This window comes from Rhinolophus hipposideros (assembly GCF_964194185.1).
Source record: "Rhinolophus hipposideros genome assembly, chromosome: 6".
In the NCBI taxonomy this organism is placed as follows: domain Eukaryota; kingdom Metazoa; phylum Chordata; class Mammalia; order Chiroptera; family Rhinolophidae; genus Rhinolophus; species Rhinolophus hipposideros.
Window position 1 is genome coordinate 93,768,664 of NC_138052.1, and position 16,056 is coordinate 93,784,719.

The window sequence follows — 16,056 nt, forward strand, 5'->3', positions numbered from 1 at the left end:
CAGAATAATTTCAGAAAGATTGTGTTTAAATTCTTATGCTTTTCTAATTGGGGGCACCTTATATATCTCCATTCATTTAGATTTTATTTAATTTCCTTCAGTAAGATTTTTATAGCTTTCTTCATATAGGTCCATACCTTTCAGATATTTATAAATATATGTGCATGTGTTTGCTATTGTGTCTGAAGTATTATTTTGTTTCTTTTCAATTTATATTGTTCCAAATAAAATCTGTAAGTTTTATATATTTGTTTTTTTATTTATGCATGTTGGCAAATTGTTTTTCTAGTTCTTATAGATTTTAGTTAGGTCTCTCTAGAGTTTCTATGTATATAATTGTAGGACATATAATGTATCTTATTTTAGTGTTTGTATCAATGACTTCATTTTCTCATCCTATTGCGTTAGCTAAAACTTCTAAAAACATATATAAAACAATGATGGTAATGATAGGCATCCCTGTCGTTTTTCTTTAAATGACTATCATTTCAAAGTTTAATATAATATTTGTCAAAGTTTAATACAAGACTATGTTGTATTAGCTTCTATGTATTTCATAGAGTTTTTTATTATTTCATAGAGTTTTTATAAAAATAGCTGCTAAGTCTCATCAAATTCCCTTTTAAAACCATTTAGTGATATATTTATACACTTTTTTCCTGCTTTTGTTTGTTAATGTGATAAATTATATAAAGAGATTTCCTAATATTGAACCATCTCTACTCTTTTTTATTTCATTATTTTTCTTTTTTGTCCCCTTTTCCTTCAAATAGCCTCTAACCACAAATCTCATTTTATCTTTGACCCAACACAATATTTTTTTTGTTTTGTTTTTAAAGTCTCTGGGTGATTTGTTCTCTTTAACGTGCAACCTATTTAGCTTCTATTGATTATAATTTACTGAAACTTTTTTGTGGCCAAGTTTATATCATATTGATATACATTTCAAGGACATTGAAAAAAATGCTATGTTCGTTTTTTTAGGTCATAAGATTAAATAATAAATAATTCTTGCTCATTTTTCCAGAGCCTGTATATTTTTTTTATGTGAAGGGTCAAAAACTAGAGGTGAATTGTTTTTCAAACTCTATAAAACATTTGTACCATTATTTGTTTCTTGAATTTTGCTTTGATATGGAAATGAATACCCTTATTTTTGGTTTTGTTTATTTGAATACCTTAACTTGCCTACTATTGATTTTTGAAAATTTTGTGTCACTTCATCTGTCTTGTATCTCCTCTTGAATTCCACTTTTGATCCCGTGCCTACCAATGTCATCATGTTTTAATTTTCATTTAGTGTTTTAAATAATATATTTTTCATACTGCTTTTTTGTCTGTCTTAATGTTTAGAACTCCTATTGTTTTCCTTACTTTTTTCTCTCTGAAAATGCAAGCTATGTTTTCTTTTCATTTTATTTTTTATTGTTTCATAGTTTCATAGTCTCATTTCACTCACCCATTGATTACTTCCAATTTTCCACGATTTTTAATCTATATTTCTGCATTTTTAGTACTGAATTTGAAATCATATTGTTCCATTTTTTTTGTTATTTAAAGAAATCATTTAACCCAAATGTTCTTTACCACTCAGCTCAACACTGTAAAAAGTCAGTTTCAGAAAACATGTGCATAACTTGTATATTGAAATCTTTAAACAGTTCTAGGCACAATTAAGGAAAACCAAAGAAACGGAGAGCTATACAATGTTAACAGACTAGAGCTCAATATTGTTAAGATGTCATTTCTCACCAAAGTTGTCTATAGGTTTAATGCTAAAGGCTACAAAAATCCAAAAGGCTTTTTTGTAGAAAGTCACAGATTGATTTTAAAAGATACATGGAAAACCACAAGACTTAGAAAAGTCAAGACACTCTTTTCCTAACTGACTTCAAGACTTTCTGTAATAGATAGTATTCAAGCCGATACGCTATTGGCATAAAGATAGACAAAGAGATCAGTGGTTCAGTATAGAAAATCCAGAAATATACTAATGCTTATACTATAAATGGTGTTTTGAATATTTTTTTTAACTTTTTAAAATTTATTTTTAAGTGTGTTTTTCCAGGACTCATCAGCTCCAAGTCAAGTAGTTGTTTCAATCTAGTTGTGGAGGGTTCATCTCACACTGACCCGTGTGGGGATCAAACCAGCAACCCTGGTGTTATGAGCATTGTGCTCTGACCAACTGAGCTAACCAGCCGCCCCAGTGTTTTGAATATTTCCATTACTAGGAAATATTTGCCTACTCAAAGATATTACCTTTGAGTAGGCAAAGATTTCCTAGTACACTAAAGTTATTAACTGAAAAAAAAATAGACTTAGTTTCATCAAAATTAAAAATTTTTATCAACAGAAAGGTTAAGAAAATGAAAGGCAAACCACAGACTGGGAGAAAATGTTTCTAATCATAGATCAAACAAAACACTTCTTTCCATAATATATAACAAACTCCTACACATCAATAAGTAGTAGAAGACAACTCAATAATCTAGTTGTTAATTTAGATGCATGTTCAAGGTTTGATTCTACTTTTAGTCCATGCTTTTTTATAGCTCTGTGATTGACCTATTTACTCCATCTCAATTTTGTACAAATTAAAAATTTTTAATTAAAATAAACTCCAGATATGTAAAGATATTTTTACAATGGCTTTAATTGGGCCATCTTTCCTAACTTCTACAATTTCTTCCATTAAATCTTTTTTTTTTTGGGGGGGGGGGGTTTGAATATCTGTAATTTATCAGAAATGTTTATTTTTTTTCTTCAGGTATTTTTTTTTTAATTTATTGGGGTGACAATTGTTAGTAAATTTACATAGATTTCAGGTCATTAAATCTTTGTTTATTGTTTCAATTCCATTTATTCCACTTTCTGCTCAGGAACCACTTATATTGTATATGTTGATTCTACACAGCCTATCCTTTATCTATAGAATCTTACAGCCTCCACAAAGATCTCAGAATCTTGATGACCATTTTCACATATCTTTCCTCCCTAGGATATCCATAGAAGAGCAGAACATAGACGACAGGCTAGTCTATGAGACTGTATTCAATCACTTCAAAAGACATAAGACGGAGATTTCACATACAATAAAAAAGGCATTTCCTTTCCTTGAGATTCTTCGTGACCGTGAACTCATCACCAATAAAATGTATGAAGTAAGTGAGGTTTATTATGTCACAATCACTTACTAGCCATACAAATATATAGACCTTCTAGAACTTTACATGAGAAGATACCTATGTAGGGAATTGTAATACATTGACAATAAAATCACTTTCTAGGGCTCTTGTGTAACTTGGAAGTCTGCATTTACAATTTCTCCGTTCAATATTTTTTAAGGATTGTCAAGAATCTTGTAGAAACCTGGTCCCCGTACAAAGAGTGGTATACAATGTTCTCTGTGAACTGGAGAAGACATTTGACCTGCCAGTTCTGGAAGCAATATTCAGCGAAGTCAACATGCAGGAATATCCTGACTTAAGTCACATTTATAAAAGCTTCGAAAATGGTAATTGGGTTTATTATCTACCACTGGGTGAACTGGGCCAATTTTTTTGACAAGTATGTATTTAGCTCCTTCCTATCATGTATCTGACATGGTACCAGGGAGTGGGGATACAGCAGTTAAGAAAACATACATATCCTGAGCCCTCTTGAAGCTTATGATACGATGGCTATTGGCACAACACCCACCCAGAGTTCTGCTTAACTAGGCATTTAGACTCACAGGACAACCAGACCCACAGTGGCATCACATTTACTTAGAAGGACAAATGACAGGACACACAGCCTCCCAGTAAGGCAGCATCAGTTGCTCCTCCTCTGTGGGCCCCCTTGCAGCGATCCACACAGCAGCCCACCAAGTTGACTGCCATCGTCCTTGAGTGACAGCTTAGCTGTGGGTGCAGGATCCACCCTGGCTCAGCAGCACCATGCCCATGGGAATCAAAGTCTCATGTAACAACTCTGTAGTCATAAGTTCCAGGAGCCCCACGAGGGACAGCCAAGTTACAAGCGTCCCCACACTGAAGGAAGACCGAAAGTGGCTGATAGTTCACACACAGTCCCTCCCAGGCCACATGCAAGTTATCTACCAACAGTCACAGGTCACTTTTCACCCTAAAGCCAGTGTTGGCCTAGAAACACCAAGGAGAGGCTGCCTTTATCAGGTTTCCAGAGTAATGGGCAAGAAAGTTAACCCCAGGTCAAATTTGCCCTTAAAGAAGGTAGTTGCATTGGCCCTTTCCCCACAAGGGGTGAAACAAAAATTAATCAAATAATCACAAAAGCTATTGCTCTGCCAGGGGCTATTTTTGATAAAACTAAAGGTGTGATGCTCTACTTTTTCCTGAAAACGCGTAATTTGTACTTTTTAATGGTGCCCAGTTAAGACAATGCTCTACTATATCTAATCTATATTTATATCTAATAGATAGATAGGTGATGGATAATTAGATAGATAGATAGATAGATAGATAGATAGATAGATAGATAGATAATTTACTTGCCTAAGCAAACTTTTTATTCCAATGGAATCTCAGAAGAATTCTCCAAATAAGGAATAGAGACATCACAAGAAAAATGGTCACATGTACTGATCACATGCTATGTGATCAGACCTAGAGTGTGAAAGGGACAAGTATATCTTCAAAACAAGGACAAATTTGGTATGGCCCAATCAGAGAGTAAGAAGAAGACTGTAGGAGCGGATTCAAGAGAAATACACTTGAAGATGATTTCAGACAGGCTAATATATAAGCTAAGCAATTTAAAGTTCATTGCTAGGCAATAAAGAGATAATAACAGGTTTACAAACAAGGAAAAAATTTAAAGCTGGTATAAAACGGTGGCTTATTGATTTGTGTCCATAGTAACCCTTTCGAATTAAGAACAAAATCATTTCCACAGCGAGTCATTCGGTCAGAAAAAGAATAAAGGAACTCAAATACTTAGTCACAACTATCAAGTGATTATATTTGTTACCAGGGGGTCCCAAAGCATATGTAAGAAGGGAAAGGCAATTACCTCTACTATCCTCATTTAAGGGCTCTGATCCTCTCCATGTACTGTGGGGACCCTCCTACCTGAGCCCCAGCACACGAATCACAGTTAAGTTTCTGGGGCTCCCTGTGCTGGGGTGAAGGACACCTACACCCTCTGCCACCAACCTGTCCCTGAGGAAGGTCGCAGTTGCTGCCTCTGGAACCCTGTTGTCCATGCGAGCTGTGTGGCAACAGCACAAACTCAAGCAGCTGAGGACTGTGGTCTGGGGCATGACACTCTCTCCTGCTGCCTGGAACCCACCTTCATCCTGTGTGCAGATCCCTCTGACCGCCAGAGGAACACCTGCACACAGTTCCACTTCACCTGTCTGGGCAGCAGGCCCTTTGTTCTTCTCGTAACTTTCACCTGATTTTGCTGGGATTTGTAGCCATGTCAAAGCATCCGTGGTTCCCAGACTCCTGTCCGTCTACCAACCGAAGGGCATTGTCCCAGGAGAAGCTCCCACCATCAGCCCTGGGACGGTGCCAGCCCACTTCTTGCCATGGTATCTCCTCCTCTTTGGACTCCCCACAGACACCCAGTCCCAGCTTTCTTTGATTCTTTCTCCTTACATTTTCTGGGTTATCTACATGCAGGCGCCCTGGGCTGGTGCCCTGCCTGCCCTCTCTGGCAGCCTCCTGGGTCCCTGGTCCAAGCATCTCTGGACGTCCCCCAACACCGCAATGTGCTCTCCTGCTTTCAGCTTCAGAGAGTGTCCTTCCTTTGTTCCTGGGATCAGGGCCTCCGGGAGGCCTGTCTAGTTCCTCTGGTTTGTCCTCTGATGTCCCTTTGGGAAGCGCTCACCCTCCGTGACCCAACTAAGTCCAACCTCCCTCTTGTCCAGCCCCATCTGTAAAGCTGTTGGGCTTCCTCTTTTATACACGCGAACTCTCTCTAGGATCCTAATCCTTCTACCAAGGAAATCCCTCTGTTTCTTCCTTACAGTTTGAACAGGTCAGGATACCCAGTATTTCACTTCCAGTATTTATTTTGATATGTACTTTCCCAGCCATCTGAATTTTTTTTACATGAGTAACAGGCTCATGGTGTTTCCATGACTCCTTTATCCTGACATTTGAGTGGCTCCCCTCTGTGTAGGGGACATAAAGGCTCCCTTGTCGGGGGTTCTCCTTTCTGTCTCAGGGATGAGGGGAGATCTTTACTATGAGGATTGGGACTCACTGAGCTCTGAGTGACCTGAGGGCTGGAAATTCCTAAATCTGTAGATTTGAGATGTTGTCCCTTGTCTCTGATGCAGATTTCTAATTGTTTTCTCTCTCCCTTTCTTCAGCGATCAAAGAGAAAATTTGTCCCCAAGACAGTGATGAAGGACCATGTGAGGACAGGACTAATATCCCACTCAGCATTGAACAAGGTGATTGTGACCAGATAAAAAGCAATTCTCATCTGATAAGAGGAAAGGAGAAAGGGAGGTGGGGTCCTGTCCTGAGTGGAGATTGGGGATCAGGGAAGAAACACTGAGGAGCATGGAGAAGGCAGGGAGGGGTGTTTGTATGAGCCTGTGACCAGAGGCTGATCCTGCAGGAGTGGCTATGACAAGCCACTGTTGACCCAATGACCAATTCAACTAAACAGAAACCCAGGGTGTGAGTCAGGAAACCAGATTTAAAGAGAATGATGACCTGGAAGCAATTGTGATTTACAAGGGCCCTTAGGAGAAGATCAGCACGAAACTGTGAAGGGCTAAGAACTATGGACCCAAGGTCAACTCAAAGAGGAGACCCTTGATGATCATAGAAGAAGAAACTGATTTAAATGTGGGGGATGATGTGCAAGAGCAGGAATATTTAAGGAGAAAGGCAGTCATCTAGAGAAAGATGACAGGAAGTTGTAGAGATGTGGAGAAGAGTATGTGGGTACTTTGAGAGAGAGAAAGGAGGGGAAAGAAAAGACAAGGAAAAGGGGTGAAAAAAAACACACAATAAAAACAACAATGTTATTAAGTGCTCACTTATTGAACATTTACTCTGGCAGTTGTGGTTTTAGTGCTCACAGCTGCCATTAGAGGTTAGTATTACTTATGAGCCCATTTTGCAGATAAGGAAACTGAAATCAGAAAGACCAGCTGTGTGGAGCAAATGAGCAGGGATGGACCCAGGCATTCTGAACCCAGAGCCTGTGTTCTTAACCCTGGACACACCCAGGTAATCTCATGCAAAAGACAGAAACATGAGACCAAATTAGGGAAACATGCAGAGAGAGAGAAATACAAAAAGAGTACCAGGAGCTGGAAGAAGTGGAAGAGAATCAGACACTGAAGCTCAGGGAAAGGCCAGCCAGAGAGAGTGAAGAGATGCAGAGGGAGGGTGTGGTGTGAAGGGGTGGGGAGAGAGGCACCAGGACTTCCTAGAAAGTAAGGTAAGGCCACTTACCTTATCAGCGGCAGCTCTGGGGACAAAGGCAGGTTTGCTATGGCCGTGGGCGACAAGAAAAGCCATTGCCAGTTATCTGGGTAGCTTTTGGAGGACACACAGTGAGATGGCCTGGCTGATGTCCTCTCAGCAAGGGGTGCAGGTGATGGCAAAAGTTATGTGGGTTCTTCCAGGTCCAGATGAGCTCTATATTGATACCTGGAGGGGGTTTTAAGTTCTACTTTATAAAAATTAAAAAGGGATTAGAGGAGAATGGCACGGCACATACTTCAATTTCTGAAAAAAAACTTCTAATTTCTGTCCCCTAGGAACTGTTGAAAACTCCCTCTCCTGGATGTACACAAACACCAGGCATGAAAATGGTCTGTTCCTGCTGACTGTTCTTTGATCCTTTGCTGTTTTTGTCCCATTTTGGGGCATGAGAGTGGGGGTGGGAAGGTGTTGCTCCTTTGTAGTACTGATTGCCCAGGATTGTCCATCCTCGCATACTCAATTTCTCCAAGGATTTAGGTAACAGAGTCCTTATTCTCTTGGTTGCCTGGGAGGTCCGCTCTGCCCATAGTCCTTAAACACACTTGCAGCCAGTTCCCCATGGCTCTGGGCCAGGATGATTTTGTCCATGCTCCAGGCTTCACAGTTTTCCACCTCCATCCTGCTGGAATCCAGCCAAGGCCTCTGTGCTTTGAGGTCACATCCAGCAGTGGGTGGGCAGCGCTGCAGTGAGAGTGGTGGGGGCGGGAGTGGCTTGTGTTCCTTCTGGGCCAGGGTCCCTCACCTGGTGGGTCCCTCACAGAGGACCTTGCACACCGTGTGTCTCCCGAGCAAACCCTCTCCCATCAACCCTGGGGCAGCAGGCCAGGAGCTGCCTGCCAAACACCAGACAGGCCTCTGAAAAAGCGCTGGCACTTTAACAACCAATAGCCACTGCTTATACCCTTGATTTTCCCTTAATCTATAACCCTCAATAATGTTATTAAATTAATTAAAATATTACAAATTTAAGGCATTAGGTATAATGATTTAATATTCTTATCATTCACAGTATCCCTTATAGTCATACAGGCAATATAATATTTAATCTTCTCAAATGCCTTAAAATGATGGTACATCATCCACATTATTCTGAGGACAAAGAATCAGCTTAGAGAGTTGGATATTTGTGTAAATTTACGCACTGAGACTAGGAATTGGACTCTACTGTTCTGCGGTGTCAGAGCAGGAGGACTGGTGACCAACCGCCTGGCTTCAGATTCTGCCCTGTGACCTTGGGGACGTGACCGCCCCTCTTTGACCCTCAGTTTCATCATCTGTAAAATGGATGTGATAATAGTACCCAGCTCAGAGGGGGATGGATTTTAAACAAGTTGTGTCGCGTCAAGCTTCACTCTCATGCCTGGTACTTCCTCAGTGTTTCATGCATTTATTAATATTGATGTATTTAATAATCATTATTATTTGTATCTGGTGCCACAGTCTAAGCCGTTAACCACTGCAGTAAACTGGGGATTTTCTCTGCTCACATATGTCCTTTGTGGATTCAATTATCCCCCCGGCCATGGAGCAGTGAGAAAAGCGATATGAGCCTCAATCCCAGGAAGATAAAGTGAGGACCCCGGGTCCCCATCCTTAGAGCACACTACAATGAACTCATATCTTTATTCCATGACTCTCGTTTGGAAATGAGTGACACGGAAGAGTCTCAGGGAACTTCGGGCACCATGGAAAGTCCCCACTATGTAGCTTCCAGTGGGATGTGTTGTTTAAGAAAGAATGTTCTAAATAAGTAATACATTTTTAAAAGAAATAACTTTCAGATTGATTTTTGAAAGCATAGTTATACTTTTGAAATCACAGTTGTTAAAAAATTTAACATTTAAAAATATATTTTAAAATGCATGAATCCATTTTAACTATTTACCTACTAGTGCAACTGGTGGGAAGAGGAGGGGGAGAGTGGAAGGAACTGTGATTAGTGATGAGCAGAGGAGAAGGATCCCAGGCGTGTGTGGAGGGCATGGGGGGAGGTTGTAGTGATATTATAATTCACTAAATGGCCTGGGGGCTGTCCTGCCTGGAAATAAAATCCCAAAGCATCTCAGTGAAGGGGAGCGAAGAATAGAAAGAGAGAAATGTCGACCTACAACCCAAAGGATGCTCAAAAAGACAACAATAACTGTGTCCAAGAGTCTGGCCCAGCAGGGACAGCTGACTGACATGCACAGGGAGGACAGGGCTGTGTCTCCTGCCCACCGCCCTAAGAGGAGGCTGCAGGAAACTAAATGTGACACAAAACATGCACCAGGGCTCACATTCTATATTAAAATTGGGGGAATTAATTTTTAAGTCATACTTTACATAAATGACTATGCTTAGAAAAAGGCACTAACTGAAAAAATCCAAATGCACTGAAAAAACATTTATCCATTCATACACTATTGAGGTTGGTGGGAATGAGTGGGATGGATTGTTGGAATCATAATGAGCAGAGGGGGTTGCCATAGGGAAGGGGGTATGCTGGCCCTGGATGATTTGCGCAGGGATTCATTCCTTATCGTTTCCTGCTCTGCTTTGCCTTCTCTCTCTGACCACTGGCCCCTGAAAACTTGTTTGCCAGCTCTCTTGCTTGCTGGCTTCCTGCTGGGTTCCAAACATGGGAGGCATTGCTAGCAAGACATTAGGAGCAAGGGAGAAGCTGGGCATTTCCCCGCCACTGCCTCAGCCTGCAATTCTGGCAGCAGCTGCATCTCACCCATGACACCACCTCCCACCATACAGGGCAGCCCTTGTCCAGCTCCTACCTACCTGGTGACCTTAGCACAGGAGCTCACCCTGTGTCCCTCCCATAGCTTCCTGTTGACTATTCTTCAAGTTGCCACATTCTTCTACTTGGGCTTCTCAGCACTTCAATCAACTGTGTAACCAATGCCGTGGACTAAATTCCTCTGTTTTAAAAGCTTAGAGCGATTTGTGTATTTTTCTGTTGGACCCTGATTGATGCAGGAATCACATAAAATATCTATGAATCAAAACATGGTTTAGGTACAACCCCACCTGAAAACAGACTCTCAGAGCACGTCTATGAAACAGAGCAGATACATGCAAGGAGAAAAGATACAACCAGTGACAACAGTCATGCACTAGAAAGCCAACAAGCAGGTGAACAACGTGCCCAAGAGTCTGAGCAAGCAGGTAAGGCTGAGTGACTGGGTTTTATAGTGTGCAGGGACCAAGGGGTACTTGCTGGTGGTAGAGAATGAAGTAATACATGAATTAAGAGGACACCTATTAACAAAGAAGGGGAAATCATAGACACACAGCTTGCAGGAATGGAGCCTGATATATTGAAAAGAGAGACCTGCAGAAAGAAAGAAAAAAAGAGAAAGGCGAGAGGAAGAGAGAGAGAGAGAGGGAGAGAGAGAGAGAGAAATGGAAGGAGGGAGGAAGGAAGGAAGGAAGGAAGGAAGGAAGGAAGGAAGGAAGGAAGGAAGGAAGGAAGAATTAAAAAATGAAGGATGAACAACAACAGAGCCTCATGGGGAAGAGAGACAGAAACAAAATTCCAAAGAAGTCGGGGAGACTGAACGTGGAATCAATAAAGCACACTTTCATGGGTGAAGGTGACAATATAAGCAGACAGGCTACAAGCAGGAGCACAAGAGGAAAAGAGAAGCTGGGTGAGGTGAAACAAAATGGTAACAGGGCAGAACGAGGCTCTGTTGAATCTCACCTGCTGTCTTTTATTTTCAGACTCCTGCGAACAAGTGTCCATCGAAGTGAATAGTGAGGGTGGAAGATCAGAGACACCCAGCCCGTTGCCCTGTGATGAAGAAAGTAATTATTACCTGTTTTGCCAATTTTCTAACTATATCTTTCTTTATCTATGAGAGCAAAAGCTTTCCTTTGTTCTCTCTTACTAACCATCTCCCCCACCCACCTTAACACCACCCAAAACACTTAACCTTGTGCACAACCTCTGACTGCTTTCAACAGGTATGAGATGGAATGGAGTGAAAGAGAGCTCATCTTTTCATGGAGGGATGTCCCTGGGGAGAGAATGCAAAGAGAAAGACCGTAGAATAGATGGATTGGGGAACACCAAATAAAGTATAAGAGTGAGATAGATTTCAGATAAATTGACATGGAATTTGAACAGTGGCATATCGTGCTGTTGGGGAAAAGAAATAAGTTGCCACTGGGTTTTTAGAAGCCAGAAACATGGAAGTCATGCATGATACTGCTGGTCAGCTTTGGAAGTAAGGAAGCCCAGGAGAAGGACCTTCAGAAATGAAGGGGCAGGTGGAGGGACTTGACGTGGTGAACAAAGGCACAAGGAAGAGCTTTGGGGATGATCTGAATGCTAGAGATGAGGGAAATTTTTGGAAAGACAAAATTAATACGGAAGAGGCATACACAGGTCACACTGATAATTAAGAAACGGATAGAATGGAAGAACGTAGGAAATGTAACAGAGATAGGATAAACTGAAAAATCCAGTAGGAGACAACAGGGCCAGGTCTAGAGTGAGGCATGGGAGACCCTAGGGCACAAATAAGGAGGCTCTCCCTCTTGGCACCTTCTTGTGTCTAGAGACCTCCTTTGCCTCACCCTAAACCTGCTGGGGCCTGAGGGACAGTGATTTAAAAAATTTAGAAGAAAATAGTATGAATAGAGAAAGACAAAGAGGAAAATGAATACCAATGAATACAAAAATGAGGGGAGACACAAAGAGAACTATGTAGATAATGAGCAAAGGACGATGAAGAATTGGTAGAGAGCAGACAAATCAAGACACTGTCTCATTTGAGGAGACAGTCTCAGTAAAGAAGACACAAGGGGCTGTTCATAATACATAGAGAAGGATAAGGTATTCACGGTGATCAAAATGGCCCCAGAACCCTCTCAGATAAAAATAGGCCTCTTTCCAGGCTCTCATTCTCTCCATAATTTCAGTTACCGTCTATAATCTAGTGATTTCTAAACAGACATCTCTAGCCCAGAACTGTCATATAGGCTCATTCCTTCAAGTGTCTGAAGATCTTTGTTGGAAGATCTGATGGACATCTGTATTTGGAGGCTATATCTGTTATCTACTGCTGAGTAACAAACAGTCCCTAAACTTAATGAATGGAAACAACCATGATTTTAGTAGCCACTCTTTCACTTCCAACATTAACATATCACTAACCTGTCCATTTTTCTCCATACTAAGCATACTCACTCTAATCAAGATCCCTATCACTTCTCACTTCAATAGAGGAACGGTCTCCTTCCTTTTATCTTGCTACGCTCAGATCCATTCTCTGCACTTCAGCTCAATGAATCTTTCAAAAGTTCAAAGCAGGTCATATGGCTTTCCTGTTGAAAACCCAATACCTTTTGTGGCCTCAGCATTTGGTCAACATTACATGGTGTGGAGTATTGAAAGACATCTACCACACAGCTGCATATTTCCCCATTCCTTTTCTCTCTCTCCCTCATGCCATGTTCCCACCAGCCAAACTCCTTTTAGTTACTTGAATTTACCAAGCTCTCTTAACTAAATCTCTGAGATTACATAGTTTTTGGAAAACAGTTTGATGTAATCTTCCAATGTTTTTATGTTTAATGGATAATTTCTATAATGGAATACTGTACAGCAGTGAAAATAAATATACAAAATGAACACAGATGCTTGTCACACATATAATGTTGAGAAAATAAGTCAAATTCCCACAAACAAATGATAGAGAGGCAGAGGGAGAGGGAAAGAGGGAGGAAGAGAGAGAGAAAGTGGGGGAATACATGATTCCATTTAAACAAATTCATACAAATTTCTGAACTAGATAAATTAATCATCTGTGATGTTAAATATCAAAGTGGTGGTTCACTTGAGCAAGATCAGTGGGGACAGTTAGTGGAAGGCATCACTAATACGCTTTCTGGGGTGTTAGTAATCATCTATTACTTGTCAAAGTAATAGTTACTCAGAAATGCCTCCTCTGTGATAATTCCAAATTTATAAGTTACCAATTTTATGTATGTTTCACTCCAACTGTAATTTTTATTTTTGAAAAAGCAAAAAAAAAAAAAATCATCAAAGAATGAGTGTGTGGTAAAAGTAAAGTAAAAACAAAAATGAAAACAATAAGCCTAAAGTTAAGAGTGGCACAAAGGAAGGGACAGAGTTGAGCAGCAGGAAAGGAAGGGGTGAGAGTAAGCTTTTCTCCTGTCGTGGAAAGAGAAAAAGGGTTTGCTCCTGGCAGTGAGAGGTGCTCAATCCTTTTGGGGGAGACAAATAAAATTCTTCACTTATTACAATTTGGTCCAGGAGCGGAGCTACCTAACCATGGAATCAAACTTAATTCCTGTTCTGTACTACTGGTGGATATAAAGAAGGAAAAGCCATTTTTTAATTCAGAAGTTGAAAGGCAATCACAAGCAAGGACTAAGTGTCACCAAGCATCTGAAATAATAGGTAAGGCTGATGGAAAGAACATGCAATGCGAATCCCAGGTACTGGGCAAGGGTCTGGGACATGTCATCATGCTCCACCGAGGAGATCCAGGTGACCTTGGACGGAGGCAGAAGGGGAAGCAAACCACTGCCTTATGCAGGGAATTTCGCAGAAGAGGGTTCCCAGAAATTGGAAATTTACCAAACGACAGAAATGGCAGATGTAAGTATTGATGTCTGAGAGACTCAAGAGAGGAAAGTATGGGGGTAGGAATTAAAGAGAAGGGGAAAACATTGGAGAGCCAATATACTAATGAGAGGAGATGGAGAAAGAGACATACAAAGACAGAGAGAGGTATAAAGAGAGACCATCCCCAGAAAGACAGGCATACTTAGGGGAAATGAGCCAAGCTAAGAGGAAAGTGAAGTAAAATGAGAATAAAAGAGAGAGGTAAAATGAGGGTGAGAGTAAGTAGGAAGAGGTGCGGGATGGGCAAAGGTGACCTCCGTGCATGACTTTCCTCACCTTTTGTATAAGACCTGGAGAAACCTGCAGGTCACACGCATTCAGGCACAGACTTGGGTGACCTAGTTGACAGTTTCTAGGTCTTTCTGATACTTTTGTTATGGGGTTTCCTGTCTGTGGGCTCGTTGGCGCCACCCTGAGCAACTAAGGGGTTTTGCTCCTCTGTGCAGTGATCAGCAGTGACGAATCCTCAGAATCCAGTGATGGAGAGGAGACCCCGAGAACCTTGGAACTAAGGAGGCCTGGTAAGGAGGTGGGGAGAGAAGCTTGGGCTGCAGGAACCTGAGTTAAGAGCTGCCGTTTACTGAGTCATCTCTTTCTGAGCCCCTTCTGTACCATGAATCCAGTTTATTCTGGAATCTCATTCTGTGCATTTATTTTACTGGATCTTTTTGGGAAATACAGAATAAGAAATCATGATATACTACATATAGTTTATTCTTGAGGGTGAGGCCTACTAATCGTTGGGTCCTATTAGTCAACATATTAGGTGGTGCAAAAGCCATTGCGGTTTTTGCAATTATTATTAACCTTGTAAACCGCAATGACTTTTGCACCAACCTAATATGTACCCTATATTGATTGTATAGTAGCAATAAGCTAGCAATGTAATTAGTTTGTTGCAAAACTAACTAGTTTCTCTGCCTATGAAGTGTTGGATTTCTACAGTGATTTCTATAAAGAAGAGGAAGCTAAATATTCCCTTATTGGAAGGTTATATTGTCATTTAATCGCAAACTTGAAATAGTGTCAAAAGACAACTCATCCATCTATCTATTTTTCTGTTAGTAGAAATGGCTAAGTTATTCTGAAACCCAAAGTGTTATTTTTGACAGAGTCCTTCAGGAAGTCATGACATACATAGTGGTTTTTCAAAGGACCTTTACAAATAATACCTTACTTTTTTCTTTACAACAACCCTGGGGGGCAAGCAGGATGGACATGTTACCCTTGTTTCTAGATGAGAAAACACAATCACATAAGTGTTTCAAGGTCTCTACAAAGTCTCATGGTGATAGAGGGAAAAACAAGACTAGCGTCCTGGGTTCTGCATTATTTCCTTTGTAAAATTAGAGCTCAAAAAGGTCATCAAACTGTTGTTTTCTCAATCCTATGTGCTGCATGGGTTGCCATAAGATCTGTCCCTCTTTCCTGCACAAACTGGTGATTTGTTTTCCCTTCCTACTTTCTCAGAGGACATTAGAAACAAAGCTATTTATGGAAACACTAGGAAAAGACTTATGAACAAATAAAATTTTGATCTTGATATTGACATTGACGTTACAAAAGACCAATACTTTAAATAATACATTCATTCTAATTGTCCCACTAGATCTCTGAAAGTAAAATGTAAATTTGCTTCAGTTTTTAGAGAGTGTGCATTCTAACTTGTGCCTTAGTGTAGGCAAACTACTCTAAATGTAGTTCCAAAATAGGTCTATGGAACAGACACAAGAGAAGAATATTTCTCAGCCTTGCAAACAGTTCAAGGGGTATCCAGGGGTGAAGGAGGCTCCCCATCTTCAACACAAGATTTCCAAGGCCTCTTGGCATGAGAAACAGCAGACGAAGGAAGTGTGAGATGACAACAGAGGGGGTAAGAGGCAGAAGAGAGACAAGTGTAGGAAGGTCAGGTTCAAATGGAGCAGAGGT

General features: G+C 40.7%; 1 protein-coding gene across 7 annotated transcripts in view; it reads left to right on the forward strand.

The window, feature by feature from the left end:
* SP100 (SP100 nuclear antigen) overlaps positions 1-16,056 on the forward strand; it is a 77,070-nt gene that overhangs the window by 17,709 nt on the left and 43,305 nt on the right. For all 7 annotated transcript variants that reach the window (XM_081052127.1, XM_081052128.1, XM_081052129.1 and 4 more), the window contains exons 2-9: positions 3,002-3,164; positions 3,349-3,517; positions 6,344-6,427; positions 7,754-7,807; positions 10,485-10,634; positions 11,193-11,276; positions 13,753-13,899; positions 14,574-14,648. In XM_081052127.1, coding sequence (XP_080908253.1) covers positions 3,002-3,164; positions 3,349-3,517; positions 6,344-6,427; positions 7,754-7,807; positions 10,485-10,634; positions 11,193-11,276; positions 13,753-13,899; positions 14,574-14,648 — 926 coding nt within the window. The remainder of the gene's footprint in view (positions 1-3,001; positions 3,165-3,348; positions 3,518-6,343; positions 6,428-7,753; positions 7,808-10,484; positions 10,635-11,192; positions 11,277-13,752; positions 13,900-14,573; positions 14,649-16,056) is intronic.